The sequence below is a fragment of the Mycteria americana genome, chromosome 5 (assembly GCF_035582795.1).
Source record: "Mycteria americana isolate JAX WOST 10 ecotype Jacksonville Zoo and Gardens chromosome 5, USCA_MyAme_1.0, whole genome shotgun sequence".
Classification (NCBI taxonomy): domain Eukaryota; kingdom Metazoa; phylum Chordata; class Aves; order Ciconiiformes; family Ciconiidae; genus Mycteria; species Mycteria americana.
In genome coordinates this window covers 18,181,794-18,206,302 of record NC_134369.1, presented here as the reverse complement: position 1 = coordinate 18,206,302, position 24,509 = coordinate 18,181,794, and the positions used below count along the sequence as shown (strand labels likewise).

The 24,509-nt window shown below is 50.5% G+C and overlaps 1 protein-coding gene across 1 annotated transcript in view; it reads left to right on the top strand.

Annotated features, from left to right (window-relative positions):
- Nucleotides 1–20,850, top strand: part of CD81 (CD81 molecule) — a 33,749-nt gene extending 12,899 nt beyond the window's left edge. The window contains exons 2-8 of the mRNA XM_075502335.1: nucleotides 149–263; nucleotides 12,369–12,466; nucleotides 15,471–15,545; nucleotides 18,336–18,443; nucleotides 19,361–19,459; nucleotides 19,792–19,881; nucleotides 20,609–20,850. Coding sequence (XP_075358450.1) covers nucleotides 149–263; nucleotides 12,369–12,466; nucleotides 15,471–15,545; nucleotides 18,336–18,443; nucleotides 19,361–19,459; nucleotides 19,792–19,881; nucleotides 20,609–20,671 — 648 coding nt within the window. The 3' untranslated portion in view covers nucleotides 20,672–20,850. The remainder of the gene's footprint in view (nucleotides 1–148; nucleotides 264–12,368; nucleotides 12,467–15,470; nucleotides 15,546–18,335; nucleotides 18,444–19,360; nucleotides 19,460–19,791; nucleotides 19,882–20,608) is intronic.
- The last annotated feature ends 3,659 nt before the right edge of the window (nucleotides 20,851–24,509 follow it).

Genomic DNA, 24,509 nt, shown 5'->3' with positions numbered 1-24,509 from the left:
AGAAGGATGTTCTTGTACGTGAAAGGAGTAATAAGAATTTGCAGAAAGATGAAAAGCAAGCCTTCTGCTCCTGCCTGAAAACTGCCGCTCCGGGTCTGGCGCAGCCGGAGCAGTGGGTAACGCCTGCTTCCCTCTGCTTTCTCCCCAGCTGGCCGGAGGCATCATCCTGGGAGTGGCCCTGTGGCTTCGGCATGACTCGCAGACAACGAATATTCTCTACCTGCAGCTGGGGGACAAGCAGGCCCCCAGCACCTTCTACGTCGGTAAGTAGGTCTGGGGATGCTGGCGTTGCTGCGTGGGCGTCGTGCCCCAGGGTGGACCACGGCATGCCCAAAAGCAGGGCAGAAAGCTCTGGGTGAGCAGCAAAGAGTCGGACTAAAAATACCTCCCGCTTCCCCCGTACTCCCCAAAATATCCCCTGCCGTGCCAATCAAAGTGTTCATTAAATGTTGGCTATGGCCCAAGCGCAGAATCCAAAGACGCGACGACTAAAAGCGCAAAAAGACGTGTTGCAGCATAGCAGGTTTTCTCCAGTGCTGTTCTCTGCTGCCGTCTCCCCTGGAGCACATTTGGGAAGACGGGGGACTTCTTGGAAGCGTGACTCGTTTCCTATCCAAAGGGATGTAAAAGTAGCCGACAGAGCGGCTGGCAGTGGAAAGTGAAGCTCGGCGAGCTCGTGACTCATGTTCTCCAGGAGGGGCACGTGGAGCCTCTGTGTGTTATGGTTAAGCTTAGCATGGTTCTTATTAATTTGACAGCATGCTGGCTTGCTGGAAGATGAAAACCCCTATTTTTGCCCTATTCTCCAACGGTCCCTCACGGACGAGGGGGAGCAGCTTGCAGGAGGAGCTGGCTGCCAGGCAGGGGCCGGCTGGGAGTGCAAGCTGCCGGGGCTGGGGCGAGGACCTGTCTGATCCGATGTCCTGTTCTCACCTGTAGCTGAAATTACCTTTTGGAAAGGGTTTTCCTTTGGTTTTCCCTGCTTGCCCCTGAAACAGCGTGCCTGAGCCCTCTCCCTGGCTATGCCTGGTTACAGTAGATGCTCCTGCTGTAAATAGCGGTGGGTTTTCCTCTCTTGCTGTCTCCCCTCTCCTGCCTCGCACCCAGAGCTGTATTTACAGCATTTCCCCTATGTAGATTTTCAATTTGAAAAAGAGAAAAGGGAATTCTTAAGAAGTTAAACTCTCTCCTTTCCAGGAACCGGCCCAAATGTCTCCTTCCTTCTGGGGGCCAACAACTGCTGTCTCCCTCGTTAACACATTTCTCCCAAAACCTGGGGGACCTGGAGCACAGGGGCCGAGTCCTCCCCTCCCGCCTGTTGGGCATCTTTTGCTCTTCCACCCCTTTTTGTTTTGTCTTTGTCCTTGGCCTTCGCTGTTTAGAAGGCAATGGGGAATGGACCATGGGTCTCACCACCGCGCTGGCTTTCTGATGCTCATGAACAGCCCATGATTTGACGCTGGCTGTCTTTTTAAAGTTATATTCAGCAACAGCTCAGCCTGGATTCCTTCTGGCGGCTGTAATTTCCATGCAGTAATAACAGCAGAGCATTTCTTTCAGCTGCTGCCTCTCCCAGCCAGCCCTCTGGAGTCCGAAGGCTGGGATTTCTTTTTGCTTTTCCTTTTTTTTTCCCTTTTTTTGTCCCCCTCCACAACCGACACTCCCTCCTTTTTCTCCTCTGGCATCCAACATACACATGCACACGATGTTCCTGCTTCGGGAGCGGGAACCTCTCTGGGGTTGGCCTCCAGAGCTGGTTTCCTCCCCCCCCGCCCCCACCCTGGCCTTGCAAACCCCTTTTTGGTGTCTGGCACAGGGCGCTGGTCCCGGGATCTGTCAGGAGGCTTTTAAAGGCCGGCCAGGCTTCGCCGCGGCACTGCAGGACAGGGGGAAGCAATAAAAACTGTCGGAGGAGGAAAACTTGTGCTGTGGGGTTTGTACTCGGTGAGGAGGGGGAGTGGGAAAGCGGTGCTTTGGTGTCTCCTGGTTTCTCTCTGTGTCCTTTCCCCTGCCCCAAAGTTAGAGCTGTTTTGTAAAGGCTGTTTTCCCAGGGTGTCTGTGTGTTACAGCAGAGGAAGAATAATTAACACAGCCGGTCGGTGTGGGGGAAGGCAATGGAGAAGTGGGAGACAGGGGATGTGGGGAGCAGGGCAGCTACCGAGGTACCAGGCATGATGCTTATCTGCCTTCAGCCTGCTGCAGGGCTTAATCTCTCCTCAGAAATAAGGCAGGTTTTCACCACAGTGGGCTGACGCTCGGGTCTCTTGGTTGCAACTTTCGTTCGTGGATCAGGCTTCCTCTGGGCCCCACTGCAGAGCCTGCTGCCGGTGAAGGGGAGAGCTGCTTGGGAAGGAAAGGGTCTGGCCATGCAAGGGAGCAGGAGGAGAGGAGCGGTCCTTGCTTTCAGCTTCCCCTGCAGCTGGATGGCCGCAGGCAGCCGCTCTTGCAGCCCCCACGGGCACAGGCAACTGATGCCCCCACTCACCTGTGCAGCCTGCGAGGAGGGAGCTCCTGGGGCTGGGGTTTCCTGCAAGCGGTACCACCCCCCCGGCACTTTGGCACTGCATCCGACAAGTGGTCTTGTGGGATGGCTTGCAAGGGTATTAAACGAACTCTTGTTCATGGGCTTTTCCACCGCACAGCTTGCAAACCGTCTGATCCCCTAACCGCTTGTTGCAGTCGTGGCTTTTAGCGCTTCTATTTTGGCTGTGGACCCATCGCTCCAGCAAATGGCAAGTTAACCGCTTCAGCGCGGTAAAGACCAAGCAGTACCAGGGATGGAGACAGCTGGAGCACCCTAGTTTCATGCTTTCATGACTATAAAGGAAAATACTTGCTCTTCATCTGAGCGAGGCTTATGGTCTAATATGCATTTATTTGCTTTATTTGTAGTTGAAAAACTAAAACCCTTCTTGCCCTTCCATAACACTGCATCTGAACTGCTCCACGTGTCTGGAGGCCGGACAAGGTGTTGACAGCAGGTCAGAAAACATCCTTCAAGATAGCTAGAGGCATTGATAAGTTGGATGCTAACAACTGGTTAACCACTTCTTAGATATTTATTGACCCTACACATAAAGTACCATTTAAAACAAAAAACCCCCAAACAAACAAACAAAAAAACCAAAACAAAACTGTGATTCAATGAGTTATGAGAGCCCGTGGTAAAAGGCTGAGCTGGTCCATCTCTGCAGATACCAGTACAAACTGGAGCAGTCCGATCTCTCCATAATAAGTTGGTGCTGCAGTGTCACTGGTTTTAAGAGCCCCTGGGGACCCTGAAGAGGCAAGTGACACGGGACTTACTGCTTTTGCCTCATCTTGGTGGGATAATGCGACGGGAAGGCCAGGTTCCCCATCCTTCAAGGATTTGGTTATGTGCTGCCCAGAGGCAGCTGCTGCAGGTGAAAGGTGTTCAGCAGGGTGGGGACAAAAGTCTCGGCTCTTGTTTGCCTTGAATCCCCACCCCTGGATTTCACATTTCCCCCCTTGCTGGGCTGCCTGTGTGCTGGGAGCATCGCCTGGTGCTCATCCCCGCTGCCTGCCCTTCCCGTGCTTTCCCCGAAGCTGCCCAGTGAGGAGCGGAGTGTGGCAGCCGGATGGTCTCGGCTTCACTCTCGCCTGCCAGATCCAAAATAGGAAATCTGCGTCCAGCTGCTCACAGCAAGTGACGGGGCAACATGACCCGCGGCTCTAATTAGCTCGGCCCTGGGAGCGGGGCCAGCCACGAGGAAGAGTGCAAAGGCATCCAGAGCTGGGGTGCGGTTTTCCGTGTAGCTTTGGGGGTGAGGAGGGGATTGGGTTTGCTTCTGTTTAGTTTCTTCGTGTTTTATTAGTAAATCCTCTGCTAGCCAGTGTCTCCTCCGCGGAGCACGGCGGCACCGGCACTTCTTGGGAGTGGCGTGAGGTTTCGGACGGGTGTGCAGTGGCAGGTTAAACTTGGCAACTGGGGCTGCTGCTGCTGCTCCCTTTTTCCACCGTCCTGCTGGGGATCGCTGCCCCGATAGAAAGGCCACAGGTTTGTTTTTTTTTTATTTTGGATTTTTTTTTTCCCTAGCAGCCAAGCTGATGATTGTGGAGCTGGCTCCCAAGCAGGTCGGGCAGCAAAGCCTGTGGGAGACGAGGCGGGGACAGCTGGGGGCAGCGATGGCTTCGGGTTAATTTTAAGGCCGTGAGCGTGCCTGCGAAGCGGTGTGCTGCGGTAGCGCTGGAGGGGAGGCTGGTTAACGGGAGCGCAGGCTCTCTAACGAGGTGAATCACAGACTCTCATCATCATCCTGCTCCGTACAAATACAATCCAGGATAATGATTTCAGCCGTGGAAATGAGTTCAAGCTGCTTTTCACGCAGGCTGGGCTGGAAGAAATGGGCCGGAAAGCACAGGGATGCTTTGAAGTCTTTCTCGCAAACGAGTTCGCATCTGAGTTGAACTGCAATCGCATCTGCACGCTTGTCCTTGAAGTCAGCGCGGTGTCCGTCTCTGGCAAGCTTTCATGGCTGTGCTCGGGATATTTGGAAGCACTGTCATGAGGCTTTGCTGGCCTCGGTGGGGTCTGACCCTCGCGGCGAGGAGGGACTGCCGAGCGGCAGTGTGTACGTGGGCAGGCATGGGGACGCCTGCCTGAGCTTCCTCAGGGCTTGCCCGCTGTCCCTACGGCATGTGAGGCTGCTTTGGGCACTCTTGCCGTGGGTCCCAGATGTGGCCAGCAGTGCATAGCATCCTGGCACATCATCCAAACAGACTTGTGTTGGCTAAGCAGTCATGGAGGAGCTGTCCCTTCTGTCCGTAACAGCAGCTTTTTTTCTGAATTAGCCTTTCAGGACTGCCTTGGACAAAAAGCAGTGATGTCCAGGGTTTCAGAGATGTGTTTTTTGTTGCAGAGGAGGTTGCACTGAGCTCTGGCGTGGTGCAAAGGCTCTGGAAGCCAGCAGTGCTACAGAGTGCGGACCTGCTGTGAGCAATGGGGAGTTCTTGGTTTCTCTTCATGCTCCCACCCTTGTCCCGATCCCTCTGGAAGTGTTAGGCATCTTTCAAAGGTGGTGCCAACTTCTGTATATTGTGGGGTTAGACTCAACAGCAAATATTTTGCTAAACTCGTTGTGAAAGGGCTAGAGAAAAGCCCAAGAGTCCTGGTCTCTAGGTCCTGTAATAAACACTAGTGGGTTTTTACCACCTTCTGTTTTGGCATGAGGCACTGTAGCAATCCCTGCGGATGCACACAGCTGGTTCAGCACTGGGTTTGTGCTCTGCTTCTTCAAGGCTCTGTGTGTCGGTGGTTTACCAGTAGAGACACGAGCTGGGGCCAGGCTTGCATGCTTGGGAGTAGAAACCAAGGTTTGCTTTTGGCCTTGAACTACAGTGAGTAAAATGGATTAGTTAAAAAATAATATATATGTGGATTTTTTTTAAATGGAAGTACATGCATTTTTCTCTCTTGAAAATAAACTTACTTACAGTTAAGGGCAATTTAATTATTTAATCCCTTAAAGAAAAAAAAGGCTGAGATTTCCGGGTTCTAGATTTTCCTCTAATCACTTTCAGATCAGCTCCTTCAATAATAGCAAAATTCTTTTTAAAATAGCATTTTTGAGGCAAAACACTTTGTCACTACTTCCCTCTAAGTATCTGGCTTACACCATATAGCTGACAATACAAGCAATCCTTTTTTTGTCTTCTTATCATAGAATTCAATTTCTATTAAAAAAGCAACTTGTATTTAATTGTAATTCAGTCAGCCTTCATTGTGACCAGCTCCTGAGATTCATTTACTCTGCAGACTAAAACTGGTTATGACTTAAGGCCATAAATTGGTGCCATCGGGTTATTTTGGGTTCACATCTATCCAACTACAAATAATGTAGTTGTCCTCCTCCTTTTTCCCCTCTCGTTGGCTCTGCCACCGGGGACCTGTGCCAAAGGTGGCTTCTTGCTCTTCAGAGCTGTTTAAACCCGTCGCTTTTGCGGTTTTCCTTTGAAAACCTGGCACGTGCTTAGGCATGCAAAGTCCACAAGAAATCCTCCAGCGGGGTTTGGGCTCTGTCCGCGGGTGAGACCCTGGGGCACGTAGAGGTGTCCAGAAGTGTTGCAGGCTGGGGCAGCAGAGGATGGGCCGGCACGTCCAGCCTGGGTCTCCTGTGCTGCGTTACCATTGTCCATCCCAATGCTGGAGGTGTGCAGTAGACCTCCTCCCAGCTCTCACGGGCACGCTGACGTTATGAAACTAAAACCTCCTTAGAGCGTTTTCTGGGTAGGCAGAAGAGAAGAAATCTGACTGTGGCATCTCTGTGTGGAGTCTGTTTGGGTATGGGTATGCACGCACAAAGACGTTGTTTGGGGTTTTCTCCACCTCCCCTTTGCTTTTCTGAGAGGTGTGTCCTTTCCTTCCTTCTTGCATTGTTCTTGCAGACAAGGGCAGCATGTACAGCCTTTCATCTCCCCGTGTGAGCCACACGGCCCCAGGAGAGCTCTCCATGCTTTGCGACACTGTTGCTCCATCTGGAAGTCATGTCAGGAGAGTAAACATGAAAATCTCTCTTCCCTCTGCTCTCAGCCCCTTTTTCAAGCACATCCTTTGGGGAGGGCAGGCAGGGCTTGGAGAGCCCCCCGGGCTTCCTGGGAAGCGTGGTGTGGTTCTGGGGGATTTTCTTTTTTCTTGTTTTGTGGGGGGTTTTTTGGGGTGGTTTTTTTTTTGTCTTTTGGAAACATTGCCATGGTGACCTGGGGGAAGAGACTGGCTTCCATTAGCTTAATGAGTTAAAGCTGCCGGGAGAGCAGTGAAATGGGGGAAGAGGTAGGGCACTGCCTGGGAATGCCCATGCCTGGAGCTGTACAGCATCTCTGATGGGGATGGTGGGGCATGGGAGGGCTGGCTGGGGCTGGCCCACTCCCTGCTTGTTTTAGAGGGATTCTGCTGTGCTTGTTCCTCCTTTTATTTGTTTTTCATTATTTCTTTTTTTAAAAAAAGGTCTAGTTTTTCTACTTGTTTTTTTACTTCTCAGCAGGGACAGGACATGGGTTTTACAACCCTGCAGGTACCAGCTACGCTGCTGTAATGCCAGAACAAGTACTGACATTGAATACTTCCTTTTTCTCTCCCTTCCTTGCTCCCAGAATTAACCATCCTGCTTCCTACCTGGCCTGGAGGCAAAGGGCCCTCCATGGAGGTGGTATCCGTGTGAGCTGGGAGCTAAGCTGGCCTCTTGGCTGCTTTTTTTTTCTTTCCCACCTAGCACCATCCAGAGAGAAGTGCTCAGTGACTGTCAGTCCCCTGGGTCTGATGTTCAGGCGCTTTCCATGTGGCTAAAGCTCTAGGAGGTCCCCGCAGCCCAAAGCAGCACGCACCCTGGTTGTATCAGGGAAGGGGGGGTGATGTTTGGTCCATTGCTGCTGCTTTTTCTGATGCATTACATACTGATGCTCTTGAGCGAAGAGATCCTATCATGGTTGCTATGCTCCTGCTTTGAATTCAGACAGGACCCTGAATCTCTCTGTAACAAGGAGGTGAAACTAAGACTGGTTGGCCCTCTTTCCTAAAGCTTTCTGTTTTAAGGCTCCATCTCAAAAGGAAGATAGAGGACTCCAGGCAATATTGACAGCACCCGTCCCTGCGCGTCCTCCTGTGATTTCCCCAACTCCAAGATACAGGTCCTGTGGCTCACGGCTTGCTTTCGCGGGTGGCTGGTTACATGTGGCAGCTTTAGCAATCGTGCTTACTGCTGCCTTGTCTGAGAACTGCACCGTAGGGTTATAAATCACACTGTAACGTTGCTCAAGGATGTGGAGGCATGTTGGTACCCTGAACACCTAGAAATGATTTGCTCACTGTACCCGTTGCTGCGGCTCTGGCAGTTCCCAGGGTTATCTCCTGCTGCCATTGGGTGGAGCAGCATGACTGTAGGCACTGCGGTTTGCATTTTATACCTCTCTGATTTTATTTTTTGTTTATGGCAAACAGCATTTCTTGTTTTAAAACCCCTGAGAAAGCTGCAATACAAATGAGCTGGGAAGTGGCATGTGAAAGGCAGATGGAGCCTTGCTCATGCAGAATTGTGCCAGTTCGGGTGGAGCCCTGAAGGAGCGGATGAAGAGTTTCCCATTGAGGACAGGCTACCAGGAGTTAATCCCATCTCTGATGCTTAAATAGTGAGGAGGCTGGGGCTGGGGGAAGTGTCCTCTGGTTTTAAGGCAGATAATGTGCCATTTAGGATGGGGATGACAGGTGCCTTGCTCACAGACGCAGAGCCCAAAACCATGCTGGCCGTCATTCTTGCTGGCTGCCAGGAATGAAAGCTAAGATGTGTCAGGCTGCTTTCTGGGAAGAGGGCTTGGTCATCCTGTCTGGGCTGTGATTGCTGTGAAATAGTCCCCCGGCTGCCTGGCACCCAGTCTGGAGGCAGAGACCCCCCACCAGCCCCATCCCTTGAGGGGAAGGGTGGGTGTGGGAAAACAAACACCATGCAAAGCATGTGGTTGGGCGCTTTGGTTGCCTTCGTTTGCTTTTGCAGCCTTCAGCGTGGCATTTCCATGGAGAAACACCGCTACCATTCATTGTACAAGACGCTATTGTTGCATTAAATATTTTATGCTTGCTTTTAAATCAACTCCGGAGCAGAGTCCCGCTCCATTGCCTCCCAGGAGGCTGTAGTGCTCTGGCCCTCAGTAACAAAAGGCAACTCCATAACGGCCACTTGTTTGTGCCTGGGAATGAAGCTGGCCTTTATCCCAAAAGCCTTCCAGGGGTTTTTGTGGTTTTCAGAGTTCAGGCCAGTCATCGCTGCCCTCTCCCCTGCCTGGCTGTGCGTTCCTGCTGCTCCCACCCCACCGGTTGCATCCCCTGAGCTCTGGCCAGGAAACCGCACGTGGTGCATGTCTTCTTCCCTTCCCTCCTTTACTCCTTGCTGTTTGCTTGCCTGACAGCGGCGCTGGCTCTGGCGAGGAGTTGGCAGAGCATGAGCGGGGAGAGAAGCAGGAAGCCGGGACCTCGCTTGTCTGTCCAAGGTCTGCATAGCCTGTCGGGGTGAGAGTTCAGCAGGTCGGGTTTGGTTTTGTTTTTTTTAAGCTGCACAAATCCCAGCAAGAAGCAAGTACAGAGGCCTCTGGAAGACGTCTATAAAACGGCAAATGTCTCTGTTCCCTCTTAGTCTCCTCCATCACTTGAGGTTCTTGCTGGGCTTTTACCTCCTAGCTTTCAGAGCAAAACTTTCCTAGCTGCCAGTGGCTCTTACGTTTCCCTGATGATCTCAGTATAGGAAAGACTTTTTTTTACAGTGAGAACAATCATTCACTGGAACAAGCTCACCAGGGCTGTGGTAGAGTCACCACCACTGGAGGTTTTCAATATATAATTGGACAGGGTGCTAGATAGTCTCATCTAGGCTCCCTTTCTCACAGAAAGTTGGACCAGATGGTCTTTTGAGGTCCCTTCCAACCTGGGCTGCTCTGTGATTCTGTTGTCTCCTGGTTATATTTGTTCAGCCTGGAAGTTGCCTTCAGTGTTTATTTTGAAGAACTTGAGCATAAAATCTTCTGTCCATCTGTGGGAGTGACCTGGTTGTTGGGGTCCCTGCAGCATCATGCTGCTTGGTCTCCATATGTGCTGCATCTGCTTGTTACCTATCTACCGGGGTGGTTAGCATGAATGGTGACTTCTCAGACGTTGAAATGACTTGCCCCCAGCCCAGCTTTGTCTTCCCTCCGCTGACCTAATGTTAGGAGAAGTCAGCAGCTGCTGCACTCGGGGATGAGCAAAGTTGATTTTCCCGGAGGACCTTGTGATGGGGACTCTCCAGTGGAGCCACCGCAGGCTGTAAGATGGAAAAACCTGACGCAGTTTGGGTTGAAAACCTAAACCAGCAGCATCCCCGCTACAAGCTGGAGCGGTGAGGGCTGGTTCTTGGGCAGATTCTGGTGACAATAAGCAGACCTTTTTTTGAGAGCGCACTACTGATACATTGTTCTTCTTGAAACAGCAGTTATGTAGCATCCAAAAATCTCCATCAGTCTCTCTGGAGCTTGGCAGGCGTCCAGCAGACAGCTTTCATTTTACAGGATGCGTTCATGCCTTCTCATCACCTCTAGCCCCTTTGGGGCCCTCTTCCTGCGCACGCCCCGGCCCGCTGCTCGCCACGCTGGCTCCCTGCCCGGCTGCCACTGCCAGTCCCTCCACCGCACGTCATCTCCAACCACTGGGATAAAATCACCTAATTCTACTTCAGGCAGGCCCACAAAACTGTAACTGCTGGCCCGTCCTTTCCAAGAAACTCTCCTGGGGCGTTTCTTTTGCTTGTTTTTCCCCTCCCTTCACACCTTCAAGCAAGGAGGTGTCCCGTCCCCTCCTGGGGAGCTTCAGCAACCCAATTGTCCGTTGGGTTTTTGCAGCTACGGGGCACTGCTGAAGCCCCTTCGATCCGCAGGTTTTTGCAGCTACGGGGCACTGCTGAAGCCCCTTCGATCCACGGGTTTTTGCAGCTATGGGGCACCGCTGAAGCCCCTTCGATCCACGGGTTTTTGCAGCTACGGGGCACTGCTGAAGCCCCTTCGATCCACGGCAGGAGGTGCAACTCGCGCTTTTTTCCTCTTTCTGCTGGCAGTGGAGCTGCAAGGATGTTGGCGTCACCGGCCGCAGAGCCCGTCGGGGTTTGTGAAGAGGGGCTTCCTGAGGGGTCAGCACGCCCCATTGTGCCGGCGCTTCCCCTGCAGCTGGCTTCCTCCCTCCTGCGGCGCCTAAATATAGCGGGAGGCATTGTGCGAGCGCGGTGCCGGTGAGAAACGCCGTCCGGAGGGTCCCAGCGCCGGGGCTGCCGGGGCGGCGTTTCCGTCACCGCCTCTCGCCAGGTTGGACCTTGCATGGGTGCTTGCGTTGTTTGGGTGCTGGTGACTTTTGTTTTAAAGAGGGAAGCAGCGGGAGCCAAAGTTGACCCTTTCCCAAGTTTGACGTGTCCGTAAGGGGATTTTAGGCAAGGAGAGACTGTTACGATGTGTCTGGTTTGTTAGAGAAGGGTTTAACCTGGCTCAACTCTGCTCGCAGTGCGTGCCCTTTAGACTTTGCACTTTAATTATCAGAAGGTTGTTTAAAAGCTGCAAAGATAAGAAAAACCTTAAACGTGACAGACATGTACAAGCAGTTTTAATCTCGAGCTGTGTTTATACTTCAGTGCTGTTCCTAAAGGGGAGTTGACAGACTATTAATAACTATAAAAACATTTTGACTCCTAGCAAAAGAAAACATTTTATTGAAGGGATGTGTCTCCCAAGCACTAGCAAGGTGCACTGTATTGCCGTTACCTCTGGGATGCCCCCTGTACGTTTATTCTCATCCTGATTTTTTTTTTCCCCTCACCATCAGTTAAAAATGGGGACTGCAGTCTTGCCTCATTTGTAATTATTTCTTTGATTATTTTTTGCATGTGTCAAATTGCTTTTGGATGGAAACTAGGATTCACTTACAAAGTAGTAGAACCACGATACTTGAGAATATTAGTTAACCAAAAATGCACTAAATATACGGGATACATCAGGAGAAAGCTGTGTTTTTGGAAGAGGAAACAAATTTAACTGAGCTGGTAGCATTTGGCTGAGTAATCACCATGGTCTCGCCAATCTCATGGTTGGTGAGACCATGGTGCTTACTAGTGGCAGCAGACCTGAGCCCTGCGCTAAGCTCATGTTTCCTGGGTGAATAAACTTTCATTCCTCTGTTTTCTGACCCCCCCCAATGCCTAGTTTCCAAGCTTTGAACTAGTTATGGAGTAAGTTGACTGTGCAAATTTAGTAAGTTGAAGTAAAAAATGTCTTCCTCGCTGTAGAAGAACCTATAACAAACAAAAGCCAGTTTATATTAATTTAGATGCTTAAGCAGTGCTTTTCCCCTTAGTTTTGTGGCTCGTCTGTCTTTAAAGTGTTAGGCAGATAAATATTTGTATGATGTTTATATAAAGAAACCATATGCCTTATTGTTTATTTTTAAAGATATACTAACTAATAATTTTCATTGCCTCTGCTTAAATATTTAAAACAGTATGTATGCCATGGGAACTTCCGTACAGCAGCTTTGAGGGTGCTGTAAAGCCTTTGTCTTGCCTGGTACATCCTCTGCCTATTACTGCTCGAGCTCTCTGCGTTTCCTTTGATTTTTGAGGGTGATGGGGTTTTTACGTTTCGGTGTTAGCAGCTTCAAACACTTTGAGACCTGACCCGTGTATGTTCTGTTGCTCTACTATGTCTTCCGCCACCTCTACTCATATCTCCAGGCCTTAATTCTGCACACCCCTAATTAGCTGCCCCGGGGAGCCAGGCTGTCTGGCCAGGCGCTCGGGTGCTGCCATACAAAGTTCTGCAGTAATGCATTTGCCTCTCGCTCTCCCCTGCAGGAATCTACATCCTGATCGCGGTCGGAGCTGTCATGATGTTCGTGGGGTTCCTGGGATGCTATGGTGCTATTCAGGAGTCTCAGTGCCTTCTGGGAACGGTAAGAGGTGCAAAGCTTTGGATGCCGCTTGGCACCGGGATGTCTCTGCCACATCCCTGCCGGGCGGCACACGGCTGTGCCTCCCTTGTTGGAGACTTTTGCAATGAATGGGGCTGGGAGGGTGCCTGAGCATGTAGGTGGGAACTAGCTGACCTCTGCAAGGAGCAAGGCAGCGCTGTTTGGCCAAGGGCATCTCTGCCCGGCTCGCTGGAGCTCCGGCCGAGCTGGCAGGCTCGAGCCAGGCTCCTGTGCCTGGCTGCAGGACAGAGGCTGAAGCCAGCAGCATAGCAGAAGAGGTGTGAACAGCAGGATTCTCGGATATTCGTTTTCTCTGTTGTATGTGAAACCTCCCCATGCTTTTTGTCCCCACCATGGTCTGGCTGTCTTACCAAGCACCCACTAAACTCTCTTTCTTACCTGATGTCCCCTACAGCTTCCCCTTTCACTCCGTTCAAGGCTGCCTGTGGTGATTCCAGTTCTTTTAAGGAATCACCTACTATTTTTATCTGTTTGGACAAGGAAACAGCAAAGATTTCCCACAGTATCTTAGCGAGGATGTCTAGGTGCATCCTGGAAAATCCATTACTGAAGTGCTACAGGCGTCCTTGATGTGAGGCAGCAGCTTGGGATTCCTGGCACGGGATGAGCTTAATTGTATAAACTAGCCACACCAAAAACCTTTGCCTTGGGGTAAGGGAGACCCATTTATTTAAAGCAAGTTCTCACATGTGGTTCAGCTTTAAAGTCAATGCAAAAAAAAAAAAAAAACTTGGAGGGGTAAAACAAAAAAAAACCATCAAAAAACCAACATTAAAAAGAAATGATAAAAAAAAAAAAATGGAAGGACTTTCCAGCACTTGGCTTGATTGGGCTGGAAGATTCTTGGTGGTGGTGTAGTGACCCATGGGTGTGGATTCAACTGGGACAGAGGGAAATGGAGCTGCTTTCCCTCGCTCTCGCAGATGGCTTCACCTCTAGTTGCTTCTGTTTCCCAATAAGAAGGGGGTGCTTCTCACCAGCTTTTATAAAGCACTTCTGAATGTCGGTGGATGAGAGCTGCTGTAGGAGTCCGTAGGACTTGCAGGCATTATCACTGCTGCTGAGAATAGGAGGAGCCGGTGCACAAATCCAACAGGGGTTGTTGTAGCGAGGTCTGGCAGCTTTGGATTATTTTTTTTTGTTAATGCAAGTGATTACAGAACTTGAATTACCTCTCACTCCCTCTTGGAGTTGGAAAGAGGATTAGAAGGGCAGATGGTACAATGTACCCGAGGCCCGACAGGGAAACCGGCTGCTTTGGCTGAAATTAGCAGCTCTAGCTGCTGTGCGCTGGCCGTGTTTGCTCACACCTTGGCTTGCCACGAGAAGGCTGGAGCTGGCTCACGATGATGCTTTCCACTGGCCAAGGCTCCCACTGTGCTCCAGGGACATTTCCAGGCAGCGTCCTTAGGGTGTTGCAGTGAAGCAGCCGCTCTCCCCTCTCCTGCAGCCAGCTGATGGAGTGACTATAGGCTTATTGCAAAAGGGGAAAGTACCAGGAACCTCCATGCTATCAAAATCCCGTGCCAAAGGCAGCATGGAAGCTGAGTGGCGAGACCCAAGGAAGGCAGGAGGGAGCTGCTTGCCAGGAAGGGGCAGGGGCACATCCGAACACCAGGCCAGGAACGCTGCCATGTTCCCAAAGCGTCAAGCTGCATCTCTGATGTTTTGCAACCAGCTCGCAGAACTGAGTCTGCAGGAAGTTTTACCTCCAATTCTGGGATAAATGAGCCATCCTTCACTGGAGGGTAACCACTGCAAGAGTGAACCCTAGTGCTTAACCAGAGAATTACAGTGACCTCGCACCTGCGATTTAAGGTGATGTGATTCCTTGGGAGGGATGTGGGACCCAATCCCCTAAAGATGTTACTGGAGAACCAGGGATAGATAGGTATTTAAATAGCAGTTCGTTGCTCTGGCACTGGACAAGGATGTTGGAAGTCCTTGCCTGCTGTCAGGTCAATAGTCCTGTTTCCGTTTTGCTGATAACCCTTTGCTCTTGCACATAAGAGCCAGGTCATAGCATCATTCTGGAAACTCCTGTTTCCTCTGCTGTTGAAGAAAATGTCCTGAATGTGTCTGGAACAGAGACTGCCCAGCATCCAGGGGCTGTTGTCCCATCTTGTACTGTGATTTTGTGTCTTCCCCTGACTGCATTCACCTCTTTTGCTTCTTTACTTCCATGCCAACTCTCCCAATTTGGGGCTTTTCTTAGGAAGAAGTCACTGAGGGTGATGTTGTCGTGGAGGTAATGTTGGCTGCGTGTGGAGCATGCCTGTCCGTGCCTTCCCACTTGACTCTGATGTACGAGCTTTACAGCTTCCCATTCCCAGTCTAACAGACCGACTGTCACAACATGTTCCCAAGATCTGAACAAAAAGATGGAGGGAGGCTTTGGGGGGATGGCAGGAGGAGTGCTGGAATTGCACGAACAGGGTGGGAACTGTGGGAAAACATCAGTGTTAGTATTTATGCAGAAAACTGCAGTAGCCTTGCAGGGCTGTGGATGCCAAGAGAGCTGGCCATAAATCACACCCTGACACCCTGCAGCTCCTCAGCAGCTGAAATGTGCTTTTAACCCTGCACTGGCAATTCCCATCCTTGGAGCATCTGTAGCAGAGCAAGAAGCTTGTCTGGATGGCCCTGGAGGTGCATGAAGAGGAGCAATGTGTCTTGTGGTGCACAGGGCATCCTCATCCCTGCCGGTCCTGTGTGGGAAGGGCTCTGCTAATCCCCGCTCAGCCATCCCAGCGGGAAGTCTGGATGTGGGGTGGCATCCGATGAGTTATAGGAAAATGTGTTTGGGCTAAGCACGTGTATGAGAGATAAAAAAGTTTGAAGTCAGGAGACACCTTGCTCTGATCTCCGTCAGTAGAAGTGCCGCTCCACACCTCTACCCACCTAATTGCTGCTTTTGCCTGTAGCCAGATACGTTAAGTGTCCCTCTCTTGATTTGTCTTTGCAGTTCTTCACTTGCCTGGTGATCTTGTTTGCCTGTGAAGTTGCGGCTGGAATTTGGGGATTTGTCAACAAAGACCAAGTAAGATGATTCTGAAACCTGCGTTTGTGGGACTGGGAGGCTGGGGCAGAACCGCAGCAGATCCCAGCATGAGCTGTTTTGCTCACGAGCTGCTCCCAGACTGAGTCATGGGGGCTTGGATTAGCTGTGTGACCTGGGCAGGTCAGCTAACTCCTCTTGGCCGGGCTGATGAACTTTAAATGTGAGCACTTGATGGTAGCAGCTGCCCTTTACGGTATATAGTGCAATGTCTGGAATAAAAATAGCCCTGTCTCGCTTGGGTGTCCTCCTTGCTGTCACGCTGTCAGTCACAGTGTGAGTTGATTCACGTATGAAGTTGTGAAGGAAAGCCATCTGCATGTTCTAGGTGCCAAAAAGCAGAGAGCCAACCCAGCCGCGTGGCCCTGAGGGGAGGGAATACCATACGGGGAGAGCCCGTGTCTGCGTTAAGGGGATTGCTTGATGCTTCCTGCTCTTTGCCAGTATCGTATAACCCGCTTCGGGCTGTTCGTCTGCCAGGACTGAGCTTGCTGCTGATCAATATGCTGTGCATGCAGGAGGCGTAGAAGTCATGCGTCTGTCCCAGGCACCCTGCTAGGGACTGCTCGGATGAGGTCCTCTGGCTGGAGGGGGTTAGCTAAAGGGTAGGACTGAAAATTGCAGCTTTTCACCTTCTCTTTCTGCTCACCTTCCCCTCGCTACGGTCACATGTGCTTGCACATATGCAGAGTTCGGTCCTCAAGAGCAAAACTATCAGTATATGGGCACCATGGCCGTGCTACAGCAAGCAGCGGGCTGGGTGTTGATCACTCAGCCGTCGAGGATTTGGAGAAGGGGACTGCTTGTGCTCAAAGCAAAGGTTAGACTTTCTGGCAGAGTAGGAAATGTGTTTACTTTACTAAGAGACGTAAGCCAGCTGTGTAAGTAGGTGGTGGCCTGCTCAGCTTTCACATGCATGTAGGCCACAGATGACCAGCTCGGCCGTGAATGGGAACACCCTTGTAGTCATTCACTGGAGAGAGCATGACTTCACCGGAATAAACTCTTCCGTGGCTAAACATATTATTATGCAGGCAGGGTGCTGTTTCCTAGCAACTTTGGCGAGCTAATTAACCTTTGCAGAGGGGCTGTGCCTCCTGCAGATGTTAGTTTGTGAATCCTGAAGGGTCCAAGATGTGTGACTGAAATGACAGCAAAAAAAGTGAAGCGTGCGTAAGGAGGGACCCCGTGGCTGTTGCTTTCCGTGCTGGGAAGAAGGCGCTTGGCCATCAGAGCATAAAGCTGAGAAGGTTAGGATTGGCCAATACGAGAGCGATGACCTCAGCCCCTAAAATTAATTTTGCCGTTTAAAATGAACAGTGGCAGTCTGTTGGCCTCAGCTGCTCTTGCAGCCTTGACGATGAATGGGCTGTTTGGAAGTCCCCGCTCACAAGGCAGGTGGCTTGCTTCTCCCTGCTGCGGTCGGGGGCATCTCAGGAACAATGCGGGCTGGGAGGGAAGCGCTGAATGATCCCAGGCACCGAGGGCTGCTCCCAGCGGGAACTCCGTTCACCTGGGTTTGCAGCCCCTTGGGGGGACAGTCATCTCCTATCACATGGGCACAGGATGCTCTTCCGTGAAGCTGGAGGCAGTTTCTTCCTCAGCCTGCCTTCTTGGAGATGCTTTAGATACAGGATGGGGAGGCAAGAAGTAGGATTATTCTTTTATTTTTTTTTTTCCATGTACCAGAGTCAAATGGTTTCATCAGAGAACATCGCCCTCCAAAGCAAACTTTTTTGAGCAGTGACGGAGAAATGCTGGGATAATTGATTGAAATCACACTCCTTCTTGCTGCAGTTTCTTTTTCTGTGTGCTAAATCCAGCCTGCGCTGCCAAGAGCAGATGTTCTGGAAAGCGTTTTCCCTTTCGTACTTCCTTGTATTTTTTTCTTTTGCTTCTCTTGCATATCCTGCTTTTATCTGTCTCTCCCAAATTATTGGAGGGTGTTAGAGGAGAAGCTACAAGGCCAGTTTCCCTGAAAATAAGGGGTTTTTTTGCATTGTGGAGCCCATGGGTGGCTGCAATTTACCAGCCCAGGTGGCAGGGCGTAGAGTACAGATGAGACTTCTCATATAACCATTTACAGGATGGGGGTGCCTAACTCCGGGTAGGAACCCAGCCAGAGTTTGACATCCCTCTAAAAGCACCTAAGCTGCCTGACCCAAATGAGCCCCCTCACTAGGCTTTAGTGTGCAATCTCCCCCAAATTCCTGCCATCCCCTCTGAGCCAGACAGGCGAGGTGCCCATACCTACAGATGGCCTTGCTTGTGCACCCCACTTCCTCCTGACTTCCCCAGCGTGTCCTGCCTCTGCAGCCTCGGGGGGAAACACGTTGCCTGCTTGCTTTGTCTCCATGTGTCGGGTGGTTCAGAACAAGCCGTTTCTGCATTCCTGAGCCCAACAGCAAATCCATGTGGGCTGAAAGCTATCTCAGATCTTGTGGTTCACCCTCCAGGCCTTGGCTGTCTTTGCCTGCTAGAAGGAGCTCACGGGAGCACTTGGATAGCGTTGGCTGGAACCTGCTGGCTGGTGGATGAGGTTCTTAATATTTGCTGCTCTTAACATGCTACTGCTGGAGGGACTTGAGCCCTATGAAAGACAGGCCTTTTTTCACGCACCTGTGCAAATAAACGGGGTCCAAATCTATTGTAAAACTGCTCATCTACCTGCGAGTGCCATTAGAGGGAACCTGTCCACTTCAGGCATATCTGCTGGATGGGTTTCCTCCTTCTCCTCTGGCTGAAAGGGAGTTTTTCCCTTGTCTTTCCTAGATAGCCAAAGATGTGAAGCAGTTCTACGATCAAGCGTTTCAACAAGCGCTCATGGCAGAGTCGGAGACGAACAACGGGAAAGCTGTAGTGAAGACCTTTCATGAAACGGTAAGATGTCGGCAGTCTTGCTGCACGCTCTGCTTAGGCTACGTGCAGTTGGCCAAAGCAACCGCTGATGGATAGGATCCTGCGTGCTGCCAGTTACACCTGGTTAACTTCTGCATGCGGTTTGTCAGTGCATAAATGGTGAGGAGCGACTGTTGCTCCCACCGAGGCAGAGGTAATAAGTTGAACTACAAGTCCTTGGGCAGGGAATGAAGGCAACGCTGGATTTTTTGATGCTTAGGAGCAAACTGGTTCAAATGTGTCCTCAGCACTGGGATTCTGCTGCCTGTTTTCCAAGCTCTATGTAGAAATCTCCTCTCCATAGGAGTTTCTTGCAGCCAGAGGAAATGAGAATGTGGGAGGAAGGAGAATTAAACATGGGGGTCAGGAAAATGAATGGGAAAAGCAGGGTTTAAAGCAGATGATGCTACATGCAGGTCTTAGCCTGTCAAGGTTGCTGTTCTTACATGTCTAGAAACAGAGTTGCGCCCTCTTCAATATTCTGGCCTTCATCCTGTGCTGGGAAGTCTGGCCCGAGCTCTACTTAAGTTGTTTTTCATTTACCTCAGCATCCCTGATTTAAGTAAAAATCAATGGAAGAAAAATGTTGCACTGAGGAACTAATCCTGATACTTCCTCTGCTCAGCAGGAAACAAAATCTCTAGAGAGAGTTGGGTTCACTCCTCTCCAGGATACCAATGCCAGACCTGTCTGGGACTATTGTAGGAAGCAGCTGCATTGCATGGAAAGAAAAAAAATCGAATTTGGAGAGTTATTCCCCCTCCTTTGTTTCCCCCTCCAAGATGCCTCCTTGGTCTTGGGTGGCTTCAAGGATGTTTAATGATGTGGAGAGCATTGCACGAGTGTTTGCTGTCTGCTAATGCTGTTTTTTTGTTGTGTTGTTCCTCCCCCCAACGTAGCTGGACTGCTGTGGTCCCGACAGTGCAATGGCAGCTGTCACTCCCCTGTGGCGAGACGACCTCTGCCCAAAGGACTCCCTCCTGAAAACCTTTACTGGGGTAGGCATGGCTGCTCTTTGCTCAGTGCAGCTCCTGTGAGGAAACTCAGCTGCCAGGGAAATTTGGGGGTTTACTGGGAATTAGATAAAGGGTTGAGATTTCATTTATTTGGGGATGGTGTAGAGGGATGTCAGAGGTTCACGTTGGTTCTTCCTTTGCTGTTCCTGCTTGAGGGCGCTGGGAGGCGCGGAGGGGTGAAGTCTGGTGGGAAGTCCTAGAGCCAGGACCCAGGAACGCAAGTAGGACTGAGGGGAAGCAGACCTGCCTTTCTGGGTGCTGGGGGCAGGCGAGGGGAAAGCGGGCTTTCTGACTGGCATGCTTCTCTGCTTCAGTCCTCAAACTGCCACAAAAAAATCGACGAGCTGTTCTCCGGGAAGCTGTACCTGATCGGTATTGCTGCCATCGTGGTCGCCGTGATCATGGTAAGTGTGACTGTGCGGCGCCCTGCTGTTGTGGGACGGGGAGAAGCCGCCTCAGGGTGCCCCGGTCCCGTTCCAGCTGGGCTGGATCTGTCCCTCTCCTCCGGATGCCCCCGTGGCTCAGTGTGCAGCGCCAGCCCTCTGCACCTCAGCTGCTCTGGGACGTGGCGAGACCACGTCACCCCTCCACGTCAACCTTCGTCATCCCTCCGGGGGGTCGGGATGGTAGGGCAGGCACCCGGGGAGCGCAGTAAAGCAGGAGAACCTGCAACCCCATCCAGAAGGGCAGAGCACTCTTGAACCTCCTCACTGCCTCCAAAACCACTTGTTTGTCAGGATGCCATGTTTTGTTGCTGGGGTCTGCAGTGGGAGGGGATTTTCTGTCTTTGCCACGGTGGATTTGCTCCCCAGTGAGCGGTGGGTGGCGTGGGCTGGTAACCCAGTGCCTGCACAAAGGCTGGGCTGTAATGCCGGAGGAATCTCGAAGCGTCTGCTGCCCAGGTGGCAGCCGGGAGGCTTGCAACGTACCACCGCTGCTGCCAGCGAGAGAGGGGAGAACATCTTATCTCGAATTGGCTGACTCCTAATGAAAACAGCAGCAAAGACATAGCATCTCTGCCCTTATCTCTGGCATGAGAGTGTTTATGTGGAGTGGGGGACCTTGGGACAGGGGGGAGCTCCTGCATCGTACTGGGTGGCACCTCACTGGTGCCCCTGTGTCTCCCGACAGATCTTCGAAATGATCCTGAGCATGGTGCTGTGCTGTGGCATAAGGAACAGCTCCGTCTACTGAGCCGTGAAAGCCAGGGAGGGGAAGGGGGGAGCAGGGCAGACGGCGCTAGAGGGGACCCCAAGTGCCACCAAGTGACCAGGAGACATTTCAACAAAAGACAAAGAAAACTATGTATATAAACACTTCCAATATTACCATACAGTACTTATCATTTTTATTTTGAAGTACTTTTTTTTTTTTTTTTTAAATAAATAAAACTTTCCCGTATCCTTGTGGCTGAGTTAGTTACACATCAGTTTTGTGTGATGGGGAAAGCTGCTGTAGCAGGAGATTGAGTCCTTCCTCCCCCTTCCCCACCCCCCGTAACTCAGAAATAACATTGGTGAAAGATGTACAGAGAAGGGTGCAGCCTGTTACCAGAAAACTTTGCCTTGGTTTTTACTCTCTTTTTGAACACCGACTTTTTTTATATACGTAATTAGATGCTGAAGCAGGATTTAGCATATTTGTTCATTTGTACTCATCTTTTCCTACCATCACCCCAACTCCCTGGCGTTTCCAAGTGTCTGTAGGGAAGCCTGGCTGACTGCCCAAAGGCTGGGGGAGAGGAGAAGGGAGGAAACAGCCCCTGTCGCCTGGGTGCGATGTGTCCCGGGGGAAACGCAGGCGTGTTGTTCCTCTCCGACCTGTTTGCATCACTAGGTCAATCCTTAACAGCAGTCATGCTTAAATTTTTTTACTTTCTGAAGAGTGGGGATGTTTTTGGCTTTTTGTTTTTGTGAGTTTTTTTCTTGGGGCTATAACTTTATAAATTGGCTCATTTCCAGTGATTTGTTACATTAAAGGGTCAGTAGCTCGGGGTGAATTTTAGTCCTAGTTTTTCAAATATAACAAACTGAAAATTAAGTCCCTTTTTTAACCTCCTTCAATGTTTCTTTATAGAGGTATGTTTTGGGGAAAGTCTAGTTCTGTACTAAGTTTCCACTGTTAAGCTAATGCTTGCATACAAATTATACTGGAAAAAAGAAGAAAACTTTTTTAAAAAAGTCCTTAACCTTAGAAATCCTGCATTTATGTATTGCAGGATGACACCTGGGGGTTCCCAGCCATATGCGTACATGTTTAAAATTTCATTGTTGCATCACTCTCTTGTTCAATGAAATTTTCCTTACTTATAGCATATTGTCGCACACTGTAACGTTGCTGGGAAATTGTCATAACCTGATTTTGTGGAAAAAAAATAAAAGTTTAAGACCTTCCACTTCCAGTTACATCAACGGCAGGAGATCAGCTTATCAAAGCAAGGGAATTCAGGATTTTAGATTGTACCAGTTGAAACACTTTCTTGTGACCTGGTAAGCTTTGATTGCCAATTTGATGTATGTGGCTTCTGTTGTATGCCACTCCATTGCCATGTAGATAGAGGGGAAGAGTGACCCAGGAGCTATGTAATAAAATCAGAGTGTCTCTAAAAAGCTGATCTATATGTATAGTTCTATAGATATATATTTTTAAGCAAAGCCTTTTCCTTAGCCCTATGGGCACTTGAGCTGGAAATGATAGTATCTCTCAGCTCTTTGCCACCTTGAAGCAGGTAAGGGGAGCAGTTGAAACTAGTGATCACCTTCCCCACTTCAGGAATATTTCTGTTTCTTAAAGTATTTCTCTCTTCCCCCTTTGTTGCAATGAAGAGCTTCAGATCGGCTAGGGAGGGAGACCCGTGATCATTTTAAACTAGTACCTTGTCCACTGCATGTGGCTGCCATGGCCTTTGCCACTACAGGATAGGAAATTCCTGCACTGGGGCAAACTGATCCATTTGGAGGCTTTTCTCCCCTTCCGCTCCCCCCTTTCCTGCTCCTGCCTTTTAGTATATAGGGCCTTTAAAAAGTATATAGGTAAATATATATATATCAAGTTGTGCTGGGTAAGAGGAGGAAGTGCTTCAACAGACCTTCGGACTGAGGGGTTGGACAAGAAAAGATTCAGCCTTAGAAATAGCCTTAAAGCAACACTGCCCTGAATGTCCACGTTGTGCACATAGAGAATGAGACGAGGTTTTGCAGTAGGTAACCCCTTCCCCTGCTCCCCAGCGTAGCTCCTTCAGGTCATCTACTCTGTTATGTGGCTATACGTATATGCATCAACCAAGCATGTGTGTTTACATATATGTGCATTGGAATTGTTAGCATACAGAATGGATGTGTAACTTGCCGCCTTTTTTGTTGACTGTTGATAAATGTGTATAAATATGCCATTAAGCATTTCAATTCTGTTTTCTTTCCTTATACCGTATTTTTGATATTGTTCAGTATTCAGTTGATGCTGTGTATGTAGCTGGAGCTCTGTTTGAAGACGGACTGGGTCTCAATGCAGGTCAGGTGTGTCCTTGGACATTGTAGCTTTAGGGGTCTGGGATGTCCCAGGCAGGAGCAATTGGGAGAAAGTGGTACTTGGAGAGAGAGTCTGAGAGCTGTGGGAGGAAGAAGAGCAGGATGTTTGCTCAGACCACATCCCACATGGGCTGCAATTTGCTCTCTGGCTCATTTCAGAGGTGGCTTGTCACTCTGCGGAGCTCCAGAGGCAGCTCCCTGGGCCACCTCCTGTCCCTGCGGCTGCTGCGGGAAAGGCGCTGCGGGAGGGGAACAGCCAGTGGCTGAGAAGGTCATGGGAAGGGGCAGAAGGAGTTTTGCAGGGAGAGGGTAATTCTTTCTTTAGAGTTACTAGCTGAGAGTCCCCATGTTCGATGGAATGGTCATCAGCTGTAGCAGGAGGGGTCAGCCCTGGGAGAAGAGGGACAGAGAGGAACCGTCATGCTTAAGAACTATGAAGTAGCTGCGAAACCCTCACAGAAAAAACTACCCACTTGGGTCTCCTCTAGTCTGGTCTCCTGTGAAGCTGGACCTGAGTTAACACAAACTAGAGAGGCAGCTGTGAAGGGCTGAGGGGACTCGCCCTGTTGCAAGCACTCAGGATCCAAAAGCAACAGGGCTTTTCTGCCAGTTGGTTGGTCCCAAAGCTGGCTGAGATGAAGGGCAAAAAACACTAGGTAGGACCCCTGCCCGGCCTTGGACCCTCTCCTGCATACCTGCGCATTTGTGTGTGCAACATGGGGCCCCATCGTGCTCCCCTCCACACCCCCAAAAAACAAACTAAGGATGAAATTGTGGGCTGTAAATAGAAACCCCTCCCTCTCCAGGGAAGCATCCTCCTGGAGCTAGCAACAGCTAAGAAAATGGCTGTGAGCTGAGGTGAGGAGGAGGAGAAGAGTCAACTGTCCAGGTCTAAGTTCAAAGACCACATCGAAAGGTCAAACAGAGCTGCTGACAGCTTAACTGAATGCTTGGGATTTTTTTCATACTGTGGAGCATGCCACAAAGCAGTGTGTTTAACTTTTTTCTGCCTTTTTTTTAAAGAAATGAAACAAAAATCAAGTTAATAAATATTTCTCATAGTGTGCATAGTGTGATGAACCACTGCAGTTTTACAACCAGTTAACCTTAACACCAGGATGCTTTGTGAACCAGGCTTCAACAGCATGGGTTTTTCCAGCCTCTGGGAGGGGGGCCTGCACACAGGCTGGGGACGCATCCAGAATGGTGCTGAGGGAAGGCAAAAAGGTTGCTTGCCAGCAGCGGTGGCTGCCACAATTGTGCCCCCCCTCAAGGGAGGGGGGGCACAGCTGTGGGGGAGCTAATGTGGATTGCAAAGTAGGGTGACTGTGCTCAAATTCAGGGGGGCTGCAGTGGCAGTACTGCTCACACTCAAGGGGCTTCTCCTGAAGTGACCAAAAATGGCCCAAAATGCCCTCTGCTGCCATCCGGCTGGGGGCTGGAATGATTTTTGCAGGTGGTCTGGTAATGCCACCGCCTGCGCCTCTGCACCATCAGGGGAAAGC